Source organism: Cervus canadensis, chromosome 24 (genome assembly GCF_019320065.1).
Source record: "Cervus canadensis isolate Bull #8, Minnesota chromosome 24, ASM1932006v1, whole genome shotgun sequence".
Lineage (NCBI taxonomy): Eukaryota > Metazoa > Chordata > Mammalia > Artiodactyla > Cervidae > Cervus > Cervus canadensis.
Window position 1 is genome coordinate 22,086,815 of NC_057409.1, and position 22,140 is coordinate 22,108,954.

General features: G+C 38.7%; 1 protein-coding gene across 8 annotated transcripts in view; it reads left to right on the forward strand.

Moving 5' to 3' along the window:
- The window catches only part of DOCK10 (dedicator of cytokinesis 10), a 298,093-nt gene that overhangs the window by 160,187 nt on the left and 115,766 nt on the right, over positions 1-22,140 (forward strand). For all 8 annotated transcript variants that reach the window (XM_043444648.1, XM_043444650.1, XM_043444647.1 and 5 more), the window contains exons 4-7: positions 4,865-4,947; positions 17,364-17,436; positions 17,702-17,824; positions 18,069-18,203. In XM_043444648.1, coding sequence (XP_043300583.1) covers positions 4,865-4,947; positions 17,364-17,436; positions 17,702-17,824; positions 18,069-18,203 — 414 coding nt within the window. The remainder of the gene's footprint in view (positions 1-4,864; positions 4,948-17,363; positions 17,437-17,701; positions 17,825-18,068; positions 18,204-22,140) is intronic.

The following is a 22,140-nucleotide window of genomic DNA, read 5'->3' on the forward strand; positions in this document are numbered from 1 at the left end:
TAAAACTATACTTGAATAAATCAAGAAAAACAAGTCATTATTCTCCACTACTGTGAAAGTGATTTATAGATTGAGTCAAACTCGCTGACAAAACTGATTTTTTAATCAAGTATTTATTGATTATTTACCCTCAGTTGGGTATTTTAAAGTAACTGAACCTAAAGAAGGTGGTATTATTTAGACAGATTAAAAAATTAGAGAAACTAAATCACTTAATTGAGTGGGAGGGGGGATCGGGATGGGGAATACATGTAAATCCATGGCTGATTCATGTCAATGTATGACAAAAACCACTACAATATTGTAAAGTAATTAGCCTCCAACTAATACAAATAAAAAAAAAAGATAATTCACCATCTTGGATTAAAAATTTCAAAAAAAAAAAAAGAGAGAGAGATCTCCCAATTAATACCAAAATTCAAAACCAGGTCTGTCTGACTTCAAGACAGAGACAGAAACACCATAGGAAACATTTGGCTTGATCTCCCAGATGTGATTTAAAAAAAAAAAAAAAATGCAGTTATCAAACAATTCATAAATGACTTAAATAGACTTCTTAAGTCAGACAAATCCACTTTGAAATCCTATTTCTGTCATGTGTGGAATCTTGGGCAGAAGCCTGAGCCTCTCCTTGCCTCTGTGGTCTGTAAGATGGGACTGACAAAATCTCATGTAGTGCTTCTTAAGATTGTATGTAAAGCACTTAGTGGTACAGTATCTGACACGCTTTCCACTGTAAAACAAAAGAAGAGGTTTTTACCAGGCTATGCCTATGTAAGAAAGTCAATCAGCTAGTCAGTTCAGTCGCTCAGTCGTGTCCGACTTTGCAACTCCATGGACTTGCAGCACGCCAGCCCTCCCTGTCCATCACCACCTCCCGGAGTTGACCTCCCGGTATCACCACCTCCCAGACATGAGCTGAAACTCATGTCCGTTGAGTTGGTGATGCCATCCAACCATCTCATCCTCTGTCATCCCGTTCTCCTCCCGCCTTCAACCTTTCCCAGCATCAGGGTCTTTCTTAATGAATCGACTCTTCATATCAGATGGTCAAAGTATTGGAGCTGCAGCTTCAGCATCAGTCCTTCCAATGAATATTCAGGACTGATTTCCTTTAGGATGAACTGGTTTGATTTCCTTGAAGTCCAAGGGACTCTCAAGAGTCTTCTCCAACACCATGGTTCAAAAGCATCAATTCTTCAGTGCTCAGCCTTCTTTATGGTCCAACTGTCACATCCATACATGACTACTGGAAAAACCATAGCTTTTTAGTCAGAACTTGTCAGCAAAGTAATTAATGTCTCTGCTTTTTAACATGCTGTCTAGGTTAGTCATAGCTTTTCTTCCAAGGATCAAGCATCTTTTAATTTAATGACTGCAGTCACCATCTGCAGTGATTTTGGAGCCCAAAAAAAATCATCTGTCACTGTTTCCATTGTTTCCCATCAATTTGCCATGAAGTGACGGGACTGTATGCCATGATCTTAGTTTTTTGAATGTTGAGTTTGAAGCCAGCTTTTTCACTCTCCTCTTTCACTTTCATCAAGAGGCTCTTTAGTTCTTTGCTTTCTGCCATAAGGGTGGTGTCATCTGCATATCTGAGGCTATCGATATTTCTCCTGGCAGTCTTAATTCCAGCTTGTGCTTCATCCAGCCAGGCATTTCACATGATGTATTCTGCATATAAGTTAAATAATCATTGTGACAATATACAGCCTTGACATCCTCCTTTCCCAGTTTGGAACCAGTCTGTTATTCCATGACTGGTTCTGTTACTTCTTGACCTGCGTACAGATTTCTCAGGAGGCAGGTAAAGTGGTCTGGTATTCCCATCTCTTGAAGAATTTTCCAGTTTGTTGTGATCCACACAGTCAAAGGCTGTACTGTAGTCAATGAAGCAGAAGATACATATTATGAGACAGAAATTTCTAATCCAGTCTAATGTCCTGAATGTTCAGTTGCTAGGTCAGAGATCATAATAAATAAAATGAGTTACGAAAATCTTGTTGGAAGTCAATACTAGTTCCAACACAAGAATGAAGCCCTGTAGTTCTTGGTTCAGTTCTATATCCTCTTTTATATTCTTATAAAGAGTATATATTAGTTTGGCAGGTTTTTTAATCAAGGATCTAACACTCTATCTTAAGAAAATAATCCAAAATGGATCAGACTTGGGGAAAATGAGAGGAATAAATGTGTGAAGAAATACTCTGAAACATTTTTTTCTGCAATGGCACAAAATTTGAAATAGACTTAAGAATGACTCACTCATTCCCATTTATAGTGTTTGAGTTAGTTGCTTAGTCCTGTCTGACTCTTTGTGACCCCATGAACTATAACCCGCCAGCCTCCTCTATCCATGGAATTCTCCAAGCAAGAATACTGGAGTGAGTAGCCATTCCTTTTTCCAGGGGATCTTCCTGACCCAGGGATCAAATCCAGGTCTCCTACATTGCAGCTGATTCTTTATCATCTGAGCCACCAGGGAAGCCCTTCTATAAGCCTTGCTCAAATGTCACCTTCTTTGTAAGACTCACCCTAGTCTATTTAAATTGTCCTCCTTCTCCCAGCTCTACCATCCTCCTTCATCTGCTTTCTTTTTCACACTACACTTACCATTCCTGGTGTGTTAATACAGTTTACTTATTTTTGTGTCTATTGACCAGCTTTTCACAAGGGCTTATGTTTTAAGAGATCATGAATTTTTGTCCTTTTCACTGATATATTTGCATTACCAAAGAAAATTCCTAGGTACAGAGTATTGTTTCAAAAACATTTATTAACCATATTAATGAACTAAGAGACCAGGTTGATAAATTAGGGTATGAGACTTTATTCTACTTATTTAAAGTGTCATAAAATTTGAAAAGCAAAAGTAGAAAATCTTTAGAATATACCATTAAGGGAAGGATTGAAGGCAGGAGGAGAAGGAGATGACAGAGGATGAGATGGTTGGATGTCATCAGGGACTCAATGGACATGAGTTTGAGCAAGCTCTGGGAGTTGGTGATGGACAGGGAAGCCTGTCACGCTGCAGTCCATGGGATCACAGAGTCGGACACGACTGAGTGACTGAACTGAACTGATACCATTCAGTACCATACCATACTATTCAAATAAAAATAGTATTTCAATTCAAATATTCAAGGACAATTAGGTAAAACTATGCACCAGGAAAAAAAAAAAAACACCATTGAAAGGAACTGCCAAAAAGGGATGAGTTTTACCTTTTTGTTTTCCATTTTGTACCATTTGAGAACCACAGCAAAGTGTTGAGAAAGGGAAGAAAGAAAATGAGAGAGGATGGGAAAGAATGATGAATTGGGATGCTGTGGGTCTTTTGCTCCTTGCCTGAATTCCTGGCATTTTTATCCAGAATGAAGATGGAACTTTCTAGCCAAAGAACATATCAGGGCTCAGATTTCCTCTTATTTCCAGAAACATGTGGTTTGCACAATTGGCTCGGAAATTAGCAAGTTAAAAAAATTGCATATTAGCTACATATTCAGTTTTATTCACATTCCTCTTCTCCATCCAGAGTCAGCACACATCCGCTGGATTCCCTGTGGCTGTTATCCACGTCCATCTGTCTCATGGCGCTTGTGTTTTTATCTCTTCTTTTCTCCTGTCCTGCTGCCGCCACTCTCCCCCTCCTATCTTTGTCCTAGCCTCATGCACTGTTTGCCCTCAGCCCCCATTTGTGTGTGGCATTTCCTTGAACAAATAAAGCTATGGTATGAGAAAGTTCGGGGCCAGAGAAATCCAGAGCAGCTGAGGACTCCTAGCCCTTCTGCCTGCCTTCCCTGTTCATCTTGAACCAGGTGCCCACAGCCGGAGCTCTGCACCTACCCTTCTGTACCCATCTCTGGGCCATTCCCTCCCACCGTCTGTTCCTGCTGAGACAGGGCCAGTGCTCTCTTTGCTGTATGATTCTCACAAGAGATCTCCTTGCCTGTCCCTTCTCGGTTACAAAGACAATCAGAGGTCTTATCTCTCATATTGCAATAAGTTTATGACTCCTCATAGTTTCCCACTAATGCTAGAGGACAGGTGTCCTTATGAGTGTGCTGTTGCTGTTTAATTCCCAGATTCATGTAATTTTAGAATCGAAAGGAATCTTAAAAACCAGCTAGTGGAATCCCCATTACCAGTCCACGGTCAGTACTGTGCCAAGTGCATAGATGGTGTTTGGGGAATATTTGCCATCAGTGAAAACCATAAATTCAGCCATTATGAACCACTGTAAGATGCTTCTTTTTGCACTATTAACTCGGTGTTTTAAAAGGTTTTTGGTCATCTTTTATTCACATATATTTATTTAAAAGTCAGTGAATGATCAGGGAGAAGGCTGGGCTCAGAAGACAATGAGGTAAAACTGAAAAACTAAAATTGGCAACAGGGTTGTTATAAAGAGGAAAAGGATAGGTTTGCTGATGTAAGAACAAGAGGAAATTGGCTAAAATTATGATGAAAGGATGACATATAGCTAATAACATCTTTCACTACGAAGAACTGTTAAATAAAGAAAGGATTGCCAAGAAAAACTGAAAAAAATGACAGTACTTGAGGTTAGTGACATATCCGGTTATGATTCAGCAAATGATTAAATTAGGCTTTCCTTGATGGAGAAAAATAGAGTAAATATGTTAACTGGTTCCTCCTGTAAGAGTCTGGGAAGGGTTAGATTTCCCTTCCACTGAAAAATGAAATGATCCTAATGAGCATGTTCTTACCTACCTTAAAATCACTCACATAGCTGCCTTAACATTAACCCGGAGATTATGAACACTGAATTCACCTTGCTTCTTGACAGGACTGCTGATATTTGAATGATAAATTTTAACTGTCATTTTTTTCCTTTCAGGCTTGTAAATTTTATAGTTCCGAGTGGTATGTGGTAAACTACAAATATGAACAGTATTCTGGAGACATTCGACAGTTACCTCGGTAAGAACCTTTTACGAGTAATCCTTGGATTTTTCCGTATATAAACTATGTTCTCTAAGTTCTGTCACTGTTTATGAATATGTGTACATTCGTCTAATACCAAGGTATATTTAAAAAATTTAAAAATAAGAGTCACAAGAGAACATTTTGTTGAACAAAGTATTATTTATATCTTCACAGAATTGGGTGACAGATAAATATACTCATTTAGGTATAGCCTAAGGGCTTCCCAAGTGGCTCAGTGGTAAAGAATCCGCCTGCCAAGCAGGAGATCCAGGTTCAATCCCTAGGTTGTGAAGATCCCCTAGAGAAGGAAATGGCAACCCACTCCAATATTCTTGCCTGGGAAATACCATGGACAGAGGAACCTAGCAGGCTATAGTTGTGTTCGATTCTTGTGACCCCACAGACTATAGTCCATGGAATTCTCCAGGCTAGAGTACTGGAGTGGGTAGCTATTCCCTTCTGCAGGGGAATTTCCTGACCCAGGAATCAAACTAGGGTCTCCTGCATTGTAGATGCATTCTTTACCAGCTGAGCTGCCAGGGAAGCCCTGGCAAGTAGTAAGTATGCAATAATTATTTATTGGATAAGTAAACTGAGTGGATCAAAAGTTTTTAAATCTAATAATCCTGGATGGGCTTGAAGTTGCTTAAATTCAAAGAACTGTGATGAACTGGAATCTCCCAACACACTGGTTAATCAAACTAAAATGATGCATATTACCCAGAAAATAAAACTTTAGGCAGAAATAAGTTAATTTTTTACTAACCCTTTCCTCAAGTGAGACTTTGAGGTCATACACATTGCACATAACTTTTTAATGGGCGCATGGTTTAGATTTGGGCACCACTTTCTAAGATCTCCCGTGCACGCAGAAACATCTTTTCCAGCCTGGAATACTTGGAAGTACTGCATTCAACTCCAAATGCAAAATTTGAAGAAGGTGGAGTTATGGAGTAGCACTGGGAAAGTGACATTTAAGCTCAGATCTGAAGGAACAGTAGCTACCAGCACTGTGATCTCCAGAAAAGGGTCCCCAGAGGAAATAACAGGGACAAAAGCTGTGAGCTGGGAATCAGAGTGACGATCAGAGAATCTGGACCTAAGGGTTGATTAAAACCCTGGAACCAGGCAAGGGACCTTGTGGGCCCTGGAAATGAGCTTGGGTTTTATTCTCCTGTCAACAGAATTCTATAGAAATTGTAACCTAGAGTGTGACATAATCTAGTTTACCTCTTTAAGAGATTACCTGCTCTACTGTATGGAAAATGGGATTGTAGCAGTAAGAATTTAAAAAAAAAAAAAGAGGGAAGGAGACCATTTCTTTGGAGTTGAGTTCCTGGGAAGAGCAAAGCAATGTTCCCCTAAAACGGCAAGTCTTTATTCAAAACAGTGAATGTTTGGTTTTTACCAAATCTCTGAATATTCCTTTAAATTCAGATCACTCCTAATAGATAACCTCCTGTAATTTCATGTTGAGATGGTCTTATCACACCCTAAACTTTCATGAGTAATTATTACATTCAGAATGTCTGGACATTAGTCACGCACGTAGCTGCCATTGAGAAGCAAAGCATTTTTTTTACCATCAAGTCTTCCTCTTTCTGAAAATAGCTCTGAGAAGTGGTTGCAACTTGGAAGCCATGTCCAAGCACTTAGAAGACAGTTTATAAAGGGAGAGAGTGTAGACAGAGGTGTTTAGCTTTCATTTGGCATAAATGCCTTCCTACTGTCCTTAGGTCTACTGAACACTTTAGTGTCTTTATCTCCAAACACTTCATCTTTTCTTATATCCCTGATGCCATAAAAATATATGTTAATTTAAAAATTCACATGTACTATATTCTTCCTCCATTAAAAAATAGAGAAAGCACCTCCAGTCAGAACAGGGTCCAGATGTCATTGCTGACTTGGAATTCTTGTAGAGCACAAGAAGAAATCCCATGAGAAGAAATGCAAAAGTCACTTAAATATTGCTGAGAATTTCTCTCACTTTAACTAAAGGATGTGAAAGTTGATACCAAGAAGGGAAAGAAGATTGCCACTAAGTAAGAAACTGTAATGAACTATGTATGTATATTCAAAATGAAAATCAGAAGTTCTAGAATAATCCTCACATATCCCTTAAACAAATGAAGATTGCAATATTGAATAGCAAAAGTATTTTTTTAATGATTTTTACAAGGCTAGGCACTCCCCACTAGACTACAGATATTTAGGTCAGTAGTGGAAACATAATTTACTTGGGCCCTCTGAGGCTATTAGAAGTAAATCAGTTTCATACCTCCTGGATTAGAATTCTCCTATGTCTGCTACCAATTTAAACTGATCATTTCTTTTTATGGATTGCTGAGGCCATAAAATAAAAACTTACAATTATGGAGAAGTGAAAAAAGATGTCAGATTATCTCCCTTTTAGTCCTTGAATTTAAAATTGTGTTATTATTAACTCTTAAGAACCTCACTTTATTTGGTGTCTGTTCATAGGAAGATATTGGAGACAGACTCTATTTAAGGATAGAATACAAAAAGTAAAGCCTTCACAAATTAGAAATAAAAATCAGTACCGAAATTGGTGTTCCTGAGGAGACAAGAATGTCATTAACAAATACATATGATGTCAAAGGAGCCAAGAATATAAATGGGGGAAGGATATAAACATTGGGAACAGTGACAGCCACAAGTGAAAGAATGAAAAGAGGCTACTATCTTATACCATAGGTGAAATTAACTCAAAATGGATTTACTACTTGAGTATAAGACCAGAGACCATAAAACTCCTGGGGTGGCGGCGGGGTGGGGTGGGGGGTAAAAAGAAAAGACATAGGTGATAAACTGCTTGACCTTGGTTTTGGCTTTTTTTTTTTTAATCTGACTGGAAAAGCAAAGGCAACAAAAGGACAAATAAACAAGTGAGATTCCATCAAACTGAAAGCTTTTGCACAGCAAAGGAAATCATCAAAATAATGAGAAAGGAACCTACTGAATGGGAGAAAATATTTGCAAATCATATATCTGATAAGAGGTTAATATCCAAAATGTACAAATAATTCATACAACTCAATGGCAAAAAAAGAAAGAAACACAATAATCTGATTTTTAAAATGAGCAGAGGATCTGACTAGACATTTTCCCAAAGAAGACACACAAATGGCCCACCAGTATATGACAAGATGGTCGGTATCACTAATCAGCAGGGAAATGCAAATCAAACCACAATGAATTGTCACCTCACGCTTGAGAGAATGGCTATAGTCAAACCACCCAGAGATAGCAAGTGCTGCTAAGGATGTGGAGAAAAGGGAACCGTTGTGCACTCTTGGTGGCTACGCAAACTGGTACAGCCACCATGAAAACTCGTATGGCGAGTCCTCAAAAAATTAAAATTAAAACTACCATATGATTCAGCAGTTCCACTTCTGGGTATTTATTGGAAAAAAACAAAAACACAAATTCAAAAAGAAGCATGCACCGCCCCCCACCTCAAGGTCATTACAGCATTGTTTACACTAGCCAAGACACAGAAACAGCTTAAGTGTCCACTGATGGATGATTGGAGAAAGAAAATGTGTCATATACACATAATGGAATACTATTAAGCCATAAAAAGAATGCAATTTATCAGTTTTGACAACATGTGTAGACCTTAAGGGCGCTATGCTGAGTGAAATAAGTCAGAGAAAGACAATGCCACTGGATCTCACTTATGTGGAATTTTAAAACAAAATAAAAAGAAGACAAGCTCACAGATACAAAGAACAGATTGATAGTTGCCAGAGGTGGGGTGAAGAAAATCAGTTGGTACAAACTTCCAGTTATAAAATAAATGAGTCCTGGAAATGGAATGTACAGTTTGGTGTCTAGAGTTAACTATACCATATGAAATATTCTAAAGTCACCAAGAGAGTAGATCTTAAAAGTTCTCATCACAAGAAAAAAAAATTTTTAATAGCTAAGTATGATGAAACTCCAACACTTTGGCCACCTCATGCGAAGAGTTGACTCATTGGGAAAGACCCTGATGCTGGGAGGGATTGGGGGCAGGAGGAGAAGGGGATGACAGAGGATGAGATGGCTGGATGGCATCACCAACTCGATGGGCATGAGTTTCAGTAAACTCCGGGAGTTGGTGATGGACAGGGAGGCCTGACGTGCTGTGATTCATGGGGTCGCAGAGTCGGACACGACTGAGCAACTGAACTGAACTGATGATGACGATGTTAACTAGACTTACTGTGGTCATCATTTCACAATATATACAAATATAGAATCATTTCTTTGTACACTCAAAACTAGTATAACATCATCTATCAATTATATCTCAATTTAAAAACTATGAAACACACAAAAAATATGATGCCACAGATTTTGTTAATCCATGGGGTAAAATACAGGGATAACACCACATATTTAGAAGTTTTACCACAGATGGGTAGATATAAGGAAGAAAAATTCATAAAGTATATTTCTTGACAGAAGAGCAAATAAGAGTCGGTTTAGCTGGACTGATTTGGAACAAAAAAAAATTTTTTTAATAAAAGAATACTTCTTGTCGTACATTGACAAAACCCACTGCAATGTTGTGAAGTAATTAGCCTCCAACTAATAAAAATAAATGAAAAAAATAAAAAATGAAAAAAATTTTAAAAATAAATAAAAGAATACTTCTTGAGTGTCAACTGTGAGCTGGAATGTTCTGGATGCCGTTTTTACGTTATCTCATTTAATTTGCATGATCCCACGGAGTAGGAACTGTCTTCCTTGTTGTATAAAGGAAAGCAGAACACTAAGAGAGTTAGTAACTTGCCCCCAACCTCACTCCACTCAAGTATCCCCGAACTCCTTGTTTGGGGCATAGGACATAATTTGGGTTTAAAAATGAGAGAGAAGACTGACCAAAATGGCAGCTACTGTGGGTCCAGACACCAGAGGGTCTGCTGAGCTCTCTAAACCTGGAGCCCAAAGGCCCACAGTGCCATTGGGAGAAGAATTCTACTTTCAGCCAGCAGAGGGGCTTATCTTTGAATGATCTCCAGAAGAGAGACCAGTCATTGGTTAATGGCCCCACAGATGTGAGACTGAGCAGCGATAATGGTTACTTAAAAACAGGCATGCTGTGCCCTGTGGGTCAGTGGGAAGGGGAATGGGAAAGAAGAGTTCTCAGTAGCCCACGTGCCTCAGCAATGGTCTAAAGGCTCTGCCAGCGCACTCCAGGGCATTTTCTTACAAGGCTGACCTCCCCTCCCCTCTCTCTCCCTCCCTCTCTGCGCTCCAACCCCACCAGCAGGGCACTCCTGGATGCTGAAAGCCTAACCTTCCTCAAGATCTTTGCTCACCATTCACTGTGCCGGAATGATCTTCCCCCAGATCATCATAGGCACGGCTTCTTCTCCTTCTCAACAGAAACGGCCATCTGTGACCACCCTTTCTAAACCTGGCTTCTACCACCTCTACCTTGATCATCCTTTTCTATTTGTTGATGTTGTTTAGTTGCTAAGTTGTGTCTGACTCTTTTGAGACCCCATAGATTGTAGCCCCGCAGGCTCCTCTGTCCATGGGGATTCTCCTGGAAAGAGTACTGGAGTCGGTTGCCATTTCCTCCTCCAGGGAGTCTTCCCAGCCCAGGGATCAAACCCGCATCTCTTGCATCTCCTGGTTTACAGGCAGATTCTTTACAGCTGAGCCACCTGGGAAAGCCCTTCTTCTCTTTAATTTTCTTCAAAACCATTTCCATCCAGGGAAATTATCATGTTAATTTCTGCTTTATTATCTACTCTCTCCTTCCTTAGAGGGAGAGCCTTCTCAATTGGGGATTTAATTTCTAATACCTGGTTGGCATTATCGCAGGTCTTCTATGTGACAAGTGCTGTCTGGTAACTGGATCATTTAGTGACAAGGAAGAACGCCTCCAAAAATTAAGACCACTCTCAACTCATAGTGAATTTGATCAAGCAAACTTAGATTTAAGAAAAGTTGACAGTGAAAGAGCATGCCCATTGACCTATCCCCCACCCGGGATATGACCTAAATTCACATTCACTGATCTGCACGTATTTTTTAATGAACAATACGGTCTGCATGCATATCACTAAGGATTAGTGCAGTGGCTGAGTTTTGCTAGAGACCTCATTTGTCTCTAGCAAAGAGACTTCATCTTATCTGTCTATCATATAATTTTTTGTATCATAATACTTAAGTGAACTAAAAAGGAAAGCTTAAAGAAAATTTGGTTTTTATGAAAGTTTTGAGACTTCACACGTTGTAGTATTGTAACATTACAACTTGTGAAACTTTACAAATTTAAAACATACCTGTTTTCAATGTTTGTAGGAAGCCCCTTTGTCTCTTTTCAAAATCATCTGTCCTTGAAATACCAGGGGAAAATACTTGAGAAATTCATCCTCAGAATTTCTTTGAGAATAGTTGCATGTATTTTTGTATAATTTTTAATTAGTTATTATTGGAGTATATTTGCTTTACAGTGTTGTATTAGTGTCTACTCTATAGCAAAGTGAATGACTCATACATATGCATAGGTTCCCTTCCCTTCTTGGGCTTCCTTCCCATTCAGATGACCACAGTGGATTAAGTAGAATTTCCTGTACTGTATGATATGTCCTCATGAGTTATCTGTTTCACACAGAGTATCAATAGTGTACAATTTTTTAAAATTTTCCTTGGTATTAAAAAAATTCAAGCAAAAAAAATTTAAGAGATGTCATGTCCATCACTCTTGAGATAATTTCTTCAACAGTTTTTTAAAAAATCCCCCCTATATTTTATTATGCAAAATTTCAAACATACAAAAAGTTTTGGAAAACTTATACAATGAACACCCATATTCCCACCATCTGGAATGTATCTTTTACATTTTGCTATCTCTGCTATATATGTATTTTATGACATTATCTGTTCATCCCCATCCATCTGGCCATCTATCAGTCCATCTTATATTTTGACCATTTCAAAGTGAGTTTAAAATATCAACATAGTGTATGTTGCCTTTCTAAACACTTTAGAATGCATACCATTAGCTAGAGATATGTATGTTTATAGTTTACTTTTTTTTCTTTTGAGGGAAGCTTTAGGAGAAAAGACATGAGTTGTAAGTGAACCATTGGATGGCTTTGATTATGTACATACCTGTGCATCTGAAAACACTACTAAGATAAGGGATATAATCATCACCTGCAAAGAGCCCATTGCTACCGCTTCCTGATCAGTCCTCACCCCTACTTTCCTCTCTCCCCAGAGACAACCATTGTTCTAATTTTCTTCACTACAGATTAGTATTACTAGTTCTAAAATTTCATCACATTGGAAGCACGCTGTATGTATTTCTGTGTTTCCAACTTCTTTGACTCAGCATTATGTTTTTAAGTGTTACCCACATTGTTACATGTATTGGTAACTCCTTTCTCCTTCTGAGCAACATTCCTTTGTGTGGATCTACTACAGTTTATTTTTGGGCTTCCCAGGTGGCACAGTGGTAAGGAACCTGCCTACTATTGCAAGAGATGCAAGAAACTCCAGTTCAATCCCTGTGGAACTGTGGATACAGCATTTTGAGCTAAACTGTGCATAAGTCACTTTAAGGTCATGTGCTTTTGTGAAACTTTGTCTGTCCTTTTAAGGCTATCTCAATTACCAGTTCTCTGCTGAGAGATTTGTGGGAAAACCCTCACAAGCATTTAGCCTTATACATTTGAGATTCATGAAAGCTCGACTTTGTTTCCTTAATTCTTTGTTATTTCATTACTAATTTGAAAGGCTGTTCCTTCTCTCCTTTCTTTACACTTTTATAAGTATCTTTGCAGAAATGATAGTTGGACTGTAGAACATGGCCACTGTTGCAAGCCACAATTATCAATATCTATAAGATTATTCTTTTATGAGAAAGAGAAGAAAGGCAAAGTCACATGACAAAAGAGGACAGAATAAAGAATTCAGAAATGACTACTGTCCAGGTCAAAGGGAGACTGACAGAGAAGGACTAGCATATAGTTTAGGGCTGCCGTGGAGCCAAATATTGACCTTTCGCGTTCAAAATTGTCTTTGTTGCCATATCCTCAGTTTTCCCTACTCAACCCTTTATCTTTCATTTGGGATTTTTCCTTAATAGTGCCTTTACTGCCCTGCCATCATTTTAAGAATCCTGGAACACTCATGTCTCCTCCTCTACAGACAAAATACTTCAAGTAATTGCTCTGAAATCAGCCCTTTGAAAACTTGCCTTTGAATCTCAGGCAACCTGTCACCTGTCATGGGAGCAGAATTTGAGGAAAGGGTCATGTTTCACGGTTTTCTTTCGCCAATCAAATGAAAAGGCGAAAGGGACTGATTCTGGTTCAAGGAGTGTCAGGATGTTGTTAAGGAGAGGAGGAGAATTTTGGGTGTGATAGAAAGAACTCAGGAGTCCCAAAGTAACAGTGTGGTCTGCTACATCAGTGTTCTGCCTTCTGACTTGCATGCATGCATGCTAAGTCACTTCAGTCGTGTTCAACTCTTTGCAACCCTATGGACCTTAGCCCGCCAGGGTCCTTTGTCCATGGGATTGACTAGGCAAGAAAACTGGAATGGGTTGCCCTGCCCTCCTCCAGGGAGTCTTCCCAGTCCGAGGATAGAGCCTGTGTCTCTTACGTCTCCTGCATTGGTAGGTGGGTTCTTTACCACCAGCATCACCTGACCCTAACAAAAGAGACAGAACAAGTTAACATCAGTGGCAGCTGGGCACAGAGAGGCTTGAGTATCTCTAAGGTTTTGCAAGAAGCAGAAAAGAACTAGATACACCAGAAATCCTTTGGAAGAGAAAAATGGCTGCCATCATACTTAACATGCTTATTAAAGATGATTTGGACTAACCTATCCTTAATTAAGAAGTAACATTTCAGAGATAAGGTGTCTGACCTCATCTCTTTCACTAAGTGTTTCTGTGAGTAACTGTTATGAACCTCATCTTCTTCGCAGCAAAATAGCAAGATTAGATGAAACATGGATTCCCAGTATTTGTTTACAAAAGTCTGATTATATATGTATACAATTTAATAAAAAGCAATGTGCTACTTCGGCTTCTCATGTGGCTCAATGGTAAAGAATCCGACTGCCAATGCAGGAAACGTGGGTTCGATACCTGGTTGGGAAGATCCCCTAGAGGAGGAAATGGCAACTCACTCCATTATTCTTGCCTGGGAAATCCTATGGACAGAGAAGCCTGGCGGGCTACAGTCCATCGGGTTGCAAAATAGTCAGACATGACTTAGCAACCAAACAATAACAAATGTGCTACTTAGTACATATTAAGACTTTAGTACAAAATTTCTGCACTCTTGGTGTATATTTTTGAGCTTTCTAATAAATCATGGATGAAGAAGGTTGTATTACGTATTAATATGTTTTTGAAATTTGAACTAACACATACCCAAGCAAGTAAATTCATACACATTAATTAACAAATATTTATTGATCACTTACCATGTGTCAGAACCTGTGGGGATAATAATTTTGAAATACACATTTCCTACTACTCTTCTTTTAAACCTCCGGCTTTTAAATTAGACTGTTACTATTTACAGCTATTTATCTATGGGTGCTGGGATGTCCTAACAGGACTGTGCAACCAAAACAAAATAGAGAAATAAATTGGGATTAGGGCTGAACTGAGACTCCAGATGTCATTTATAATAATCAAGAACTGTGTGCACCAGGACAGCTTTATATTTGTTAGTTATGAATTTTGGTAGCAAGCAACTTTCATTAATTTGAATTTATAAAATAAATTAATTTGAATTTATAAAATAAATTCAGTATTTATTTCTAAAATAAATAATAAGATACTTTTAAAAAACCTATTGACAGCCATAGAGAACAAAGATATGGACACCAAGTGGGAAAAGTTGAGGTGGGATGAATTGGGAGATTAGGATTGATTTATATATATATATACACATTATTGATACTGTGTATAAAATAGATGACTAATGAATACCTACTGTATAGCACAAGGAACTCTGCTCAGTGCTCTGTGGTGACCTAAATGGGAAGGAAATCCCAAAAAGAGGGTATAGATGTACACAGAGAGCTGATCCACTTCACCGTACAGTAGACACTAACGCCACATTGTAAAGCAACTATACTCCAATAAAAATTAATTAAAAATAAATAAACAAAAGCCTATTTAACATGTTGTCTCAGGATTTTGATCACTCAGAATGTGTCCACTGCTAAAAAAGAATATCACCACGATCCCTTACAAAAACAAAGTTTTAAAGTATGCCTTTTCATACTATCCCTATTCACCTTGCTTATCAATAATTAAATCAGCAATGAATCTTGAGCACGTCTACAACAGGAAAGAAAAAAACTGAGATGTTGATGGGACTTCATTAGAGTCTCTGGCTTTAAGAAATGTCTAATCAGATGGAGGGCTAAGACAAGTGTCCAGATAGCAGAACCAGGCAAACATTGTAAGAGACGTATACTCAGAATCTACAGGGAGAGGGTTCTAATTCTGTAGATCCAGGATACCTTCATGGAAACTACTTTGGGGGCACAAACTCTTATCAGGTTACGATGGAATATTACTCAGCCTTAAAAAGGAGTGAACTCTTGATACACTACTGTATGAAGGAAGCTTGAAGACATTATTCTAATAAAGTAAGCCAGACACAAAAAGATAAATGTTGCATTATTCCACTCATAAGATGTACTTAGAATAGTCAAAAACCTAGAGACAGCAAGTAGAACAATGATAACCCAGGGCTGAGGAAAGGGGAAAATGGAAAGTTACTGTCTAATGGATACAGAGTCAGTTTGAGAATTAAAATGGTCTGGAGATGGTCAGTGACGATGGGCGTATGGTATGAATCTACTTAATGCTACTGAACCGTGCACGTGAAAATAGTTAAAATAGAAATTCTTCTGTTACGTATATTTTACCACAATAGGGAAGAAACAAAACAAAATGTTTATCAGGTGTGGAGACCATGGTTCTGATTTCAGGCTTTTCACAATTTAATAGTGAGGTCAGTGTTCTTTTTGTGCTCTGACTTCCTCTACTGTGAACTGGGAGTGGGCATTTCTAGGTCTTTCAGAAGAAGGGTAAAGGATATTTTGAATTCATTTGAATCCACTGAATTTCTGTGTGAATGAACAGTTTGGTGATTTTATGAATACCTGTGTAATTGTGCTTCCCTGATAGCTCAGTTAGTAAAGAATCCACCTGCAATGCAGGAGACCCAGTTCAATTCCTGGGTCAGGAAGATCTGCTGGAGAAGGAATAGGTTACCCACTCCAGTATTCTTGGGCTTCCCTTGAGGCTCAGCTGGTAAAGAATCTGCCTGCAGTGTGGGAGACCTGGGTTTGATCCCTGGGTCAGGAAGATCCCTTGGAGAAGGAAGTGGCTACCCACTCCAGTATTCTGGCCTGGAGAATTCCATGGACAGAGGCCACAGTCCATGGGGTCGCAAAGAGTCAGACACAACTGAGCAGCTAATACTTTAACTTTCATGTATGTATATACATATAAAGAGTCCTTGGTTATTCACCTTACTGTGTGAAATACCATCAAGATAGGAAACCATTTGCAATGGAATTACTGAATGTGCTCGTGACCTTTTTTCTCAGTAGTCAGATTCTGAGGTTGCTTCTACATAATATAAATCATTTCAAAGAAAAAAACTCTACCTTGCAAATCCTCCATGTAGGATTTTCTGGCTTGGTATAAAGGAATGCCTAAAGTTTGAATGATTCTATCTGGTTTCCATTCAACCATATGTTATGAGATGAATTAAGTCAAGGAAGGTTTATTTCTGTCTTATTTTACCATTTATAGAGCCAAGTGAACACTCTTGCTCCTTTGGACTGGTTAGCAATGCTCTGACTGAGAGGTGTTTCTGTGCTACCGTGGAAATGCCTAAAGTGAGCATAAATGCCACTAAGTCACGTTGATGCAGACTTTGGGGAGACGCCAGGGCTGGGGAGCAGCACAGCCTAGTGGCCAGAGTAGCGGTTGGTTTTCAAATGACCATCCTATAGCCTTGGGCCTGTCACATAAAAGCAAAGGGGGGAAAAATGAAAATATTGCTATGTTATATTCCACTTCTAAATGTGGAAGAAGAAAAATATAAATCACCAAGCCCTTAAAAACTGTCCCATTTGCCTTCATCTAATTAAAAAAGACATGTGTAAATCTGTGCAAATAGTAACTCTGTGGTTTAAAATGGAGATTTATTTACTGGAGATAAGATATAATGGTGTAGGGGGCGAGTTAGTACTTCCAAAGAAAATGGCCCCACATGAAATTACATTATTTTATAAAAGTCTATAAGAAAGCCACCACAGTAGCTGTTACTCAGCTGAAAGCAATGTCTCAAATGACAAATCAGAATCTTTTTTCTTCTTTTTTTTAATATCAGAGCAGAATACAAACCAGAGAAACTTCCTTCACATTCCTTTGAGGTTGACCATGAAGATGCTGATAAGGATGAAGTAAGTAAATGGTTGAAAGTGAAATGTTTAAAACATGAGGATAATTAGTTCCCATCTAACATGTTTGAAATTCAGACTAGTTTCTCCTAAAGCTGCAGTAACCGTTGGTGTGAGGGTTTTTAGACAAAACGAATCACGTTTGTTTTGAAATTGAACATGATTATTTAAGATGAGTCAGAGAAAAAGGGAGTCTCATTTTTAAGTGCAGTGTCTAAGATCTGGGATTCACAAAAGATTGCTGTGATGCTAATGATGCCTTTTACAGGATACCACTTCCCACTCATCTTCCAAGGGCGGAGGGGGAACGGGAGGGACCGGAGTTTTCAAGTCTGGTTGGCTCTACAAGGGGAATTTTAACAGCACCGTGAATAACACCGTTACTGTTCGGGTAAGGAGACATAGAGACTCATTTTTGTTTCTGCCACCTTTCTTGACACCCACCCCCTCTTTAGTCACAAAACTGAGGTGAGCTATTTGCATTGAGTTTGTGTTTCATGTCATATTTTATTTATGAGAAAGGAAGATGCTCTTCTCAGAACAGTGCTCCAGAAATGTAGCACTCTTGAAGGGGTTAGAAAATTCTAATTTCCATGAATTTGAATTACCTCCTAATATTTTTTTCCTTTATTTAGTCATTCAAAAAGCGCTTCTTCCAGCTGACTCAGTTGCCAGATAATTCCTACATCATGAACTTCTATAAAGATGAAAAAATATCCAAAGAACCCAAAGGCTGTATCTTTTTGGATTCCTGTACAGGTGTAGTACAGGTGAGTAGAAATCTCTTTTTCCCTGAGGGTTTTTTTAATTGAAAAATGCATTCATCCAATCATCATTCATTCATTCTAAAAATATTTATGGAGTACCTGATATGAGCCAAAAACTATTTCAGACTCTTAAGGAAGTTCAGTAGAGAGGGAACGCATCCTAGAGGCTTGCTTTCACAAAACTTACTTCAATAAAGTAAGGAAAACAGAAAATAGGCAGGAAAAAAAAAAAAGAAATGAACAGAATGGAATAGTTGGTAAAATCTGGAATAAAGAAAATAAACAAGGCTACAGAAAGGGGAGAGACAGATGGTGAGGTTGGAAAGGAATCTTTATGCTGCAGAAGTGATAGAAACATTTATGAAGAGAAAATATTTAATCTAGAGCTTAAAGCATGAGCAGGGGCAGCAAGTACAAAGGTCCTGAGGCCACAGAGCAAGTCTGACATATGCAAGGACAAGAGGGAAATGACCACCTGTGTAGCTACAGTGTAGAGATCCACTGAGCTAAAGAATGCAGTATGGTTATATGTAAATCGCATAGTTCAAAGAAAGCGCTTCATGAATGCTACCTTTATTATTAGGTAATATTGCAATTGTAAATTTACAGCGTATATACACTTCATCCTCCTTCTAAGAGCAGGTTTCTTCAAGGACAAGGATTGATTGCATTGATTCTCAAGAGTTGAATCACAGAAACTGAATCTCAGGCATGGCACTTTTAACCAACAATGCTCTTCTGCAGTAATTTGTCCTCAAATTATTGTCCTTAGTATTAAATTCGACATGGACCATTTTGGCAAGAAGAAGCAGAAAAATTCCATATGCCTCATTTGGACATCTTATTCTTTCTACTCTGATCATCGAACATTTTTATTCTTTCTCACTTAAAAATTGAAGCAATCAAGTGTTTTAGTAGTCTTCCCTCCAATTTAACATTAAATGCTGGCTCATTGAGATTGAGGACTCTGTTTGTGATCACAAGCCACTAGGAACAATTCTTTGTGTTTCCACCAAACCATGGGCATTCATATAGCTTGCTACATGGTTTAGATTACCTCTTGGATTCATACCAAGGGCACTCAGACATAGGGATGCAAAATAGAATTCTCTTCAGCCACTTAAGCCTCATCTATTTCTGGATGGTTTAGCTGTTAAAATCTGGAATTTCTCCAGAAAGTAATAATACTGAACTTTAAAGGGAAAGAATTAATTAACTGTTGCTGAGCTCTCCACTAGAACTGAAAGATAATTGCTTTTTAACACAATTGCCAACTTTCCATATGGAAAGGGCAGTAAGGATCTTAATGGAAGATGGAGATAGTTTTCTATTGTTGGTCACAAAGGAGACTGTTTGGCTTTAGAAATATGAAGTAGGACTTTAACAATAGGGTTAAAGATCAATAGCTACATTTTATAGACATTGAGCTGAAAAACTGAATAGTTTCTTTTCCCTTTGTACCTCCAAACTTGCTGTAACCAATGAGTCATCATCTTTTAAGAAGTATCATTGTATCCCTTGCTAGGTGTTAAGTTTGCAGAGACATAAATTCGTGTGTGATTTTTTCTTCCAAGAGTGGTATAACTCTGTTGAACACAGAGTCAGTTAGTGCTCTAGTCGGACCTTTCACCTCTTCTCCATCACCTTTTAGACCATGTTTCAGTCTCTGATTAAGCAGTGCCTTGGAAAGAGAATGTCTCCCAAGGAAAAACATAAGAGCGGGGTGTATACAAGTCAATGTTTGAATTCTAATTTCACCCTTTACTATCTAAGAGCCTTGAATAAGTTACTCAAGCTGTTTGATTTCCAGTGTTTCATCTGTAAAACTAAAGTAAAAAGGGATCTGGGAGACAGTGTGTCTTCAGCCATCCTTTCCCAGTCTTTCCATTAATTACAAAAGTCACAACTTTATGAGAGATAAATGTCCCATCTTGGGAAAGCCCTTCTAGAAAATACTGATTGACCTGGTAAAGAATCTGCTTGCAATGCAGGAGACCCGGGTTTGATCCCTGGGTTGGGAAGATCCCCTGGAGAAGGGAATGGCAACCCACTCCAGTATTCTTGCCTGGAGAATTCCATGGACAGAGGAGCCTGGCAGGCTTCAGTCCATGGTATTGCAAAGAGTTGGACACAACTGATTGACTAACACTTAAAGCTGGCTAATTTATCCACTTCTTTCTTCATTCATTTATTCACTCATCCAACAAGCTTACTTAGTACTTATGACATGCTAGAAATGTGTTTAAGCATTAGGAATTCCTTGCCAAAATCATAACCAGAGGAGGACATAGGCTCATAACTATTACACAATTTCTCAAGAGCTATAATGGTGGTATAAATGTACTTTCTATGGAATGTTCTAGGAGCACAGAACAGTGATAAACTCTTCTGGGTTGGCTAGAAGAATGCCTAGGGGGAGGGGGAAAAAAAACAGGCACATAGGTAGGAATTCCCAAGGTAGATTCTGCACGTTAAAGCAGAGTTGAATAATCCTACTTTATTTTCCAATAAATAGTCATTCACATATCTGGGATCATGCACTCTATCTTTTAAAGAGTTCAGCCCTATATCCCTGTCTTTATATTCTTCTTTATCATAAGCTTGTTATCCTTTATAGAAGGAGGGACCTTTAGTTTCTTGAGATCCCTTTGGGAAGATAGACATCTAGGTCCTTGTCACCTTGTACCTGGATCCCAGTTCTTACATATTTGCTTACAGCTCTTTCTGACTTACAAGTTTTTGCATCTGGAAAGAAGATTCTGAATGATACAGTGCACTTTTAGTCATTGTTCTAGCAAGCTTTCAGGTACAAAATGTGCCTGAAGATGAAACATGTACACACAGAAGCACAAAGCAAATGAATAATAGGATGAGTCAGACCTATTTTGTTAAGAATCACTGTCAGTTTCACTTGAATAAAACAGAGAAGAAAAACAAAGAGTTTGCCTCAGAAAGTGCTACCTACCACCCAGCATTCTCAGTGTGTTCCAGCTCATAACACTCTTTTGTGAATAAGCCGTTATAGTTGCTTCATTCAAACCCATCCTATAGCACCATGCTTTCTTAGGAGTATACCTTGGAATTCTCAGAAATATTTTCAAGGGTTACTTCAAGTAGAAAGAGACTCCTACCCAAAATTCTCAGAGACTGCGAGCATTAGTCACTCAGTCCTGTCTGACTCTTTGCTGTCTCACAGACTGTAGCCCACCAGGCTCCTCAGTCCATGGCATTTTTCAAGCAAGAATACTAGAGTGGGTTGCCGTTTTCCCCCTCCAGGGGATCTTCCCAATCCAGGGATTGAAACCGAGTCTCTTTTGTCACCTGCATTTTAGACAGATTGTTTACCTGTTGAGCCATCAGGGAAGCCCCTCAGAGACTTTAGGTGATGTTTATGGTTAGGAATTTCCTGATCTTGGTAAAATAGAGACCTAATAGTAGTTTTCCACTTTTTTGTAATGTCATAAAACGGTACTAGATCTGTTTTATACCCCTCATTTCCAGTCTGAAGCAGAACTTCCAACTTTTGCTATTTCAGTTTTGATCTGAGACTAAGGGCTATTTAAACCTAATGTATCCTGTCTTGTTCCTTCAGAGTCTTCTCATTTATTCATTCATTCATTTATCCATCCATCCATCCCAGATCCTGCCACTGTGAATAGAGTAAATAGCCCAGGAATCCCATGTACCTAGTGCCCCAATATTAACAGTGACAATGACTGATGTCACTTTATACATAAAGGCTTAAAGCTGAACGGGCTTCCCAGGTGATGCAGTGGTAAAGACTCTGCCTGCCAATACAGGAGACCCAGGTTTGATCCTGGGTTGGAAAGATCCCTTGGAGAAGGGCATGGCAACCTGCTTCAGTATTCTTGCCTGGAAAATCCCATGGACAGAGGAGCCTGGTAGGCCGCAGTCCATGGGGTAGCAAAGAGCCGGACAC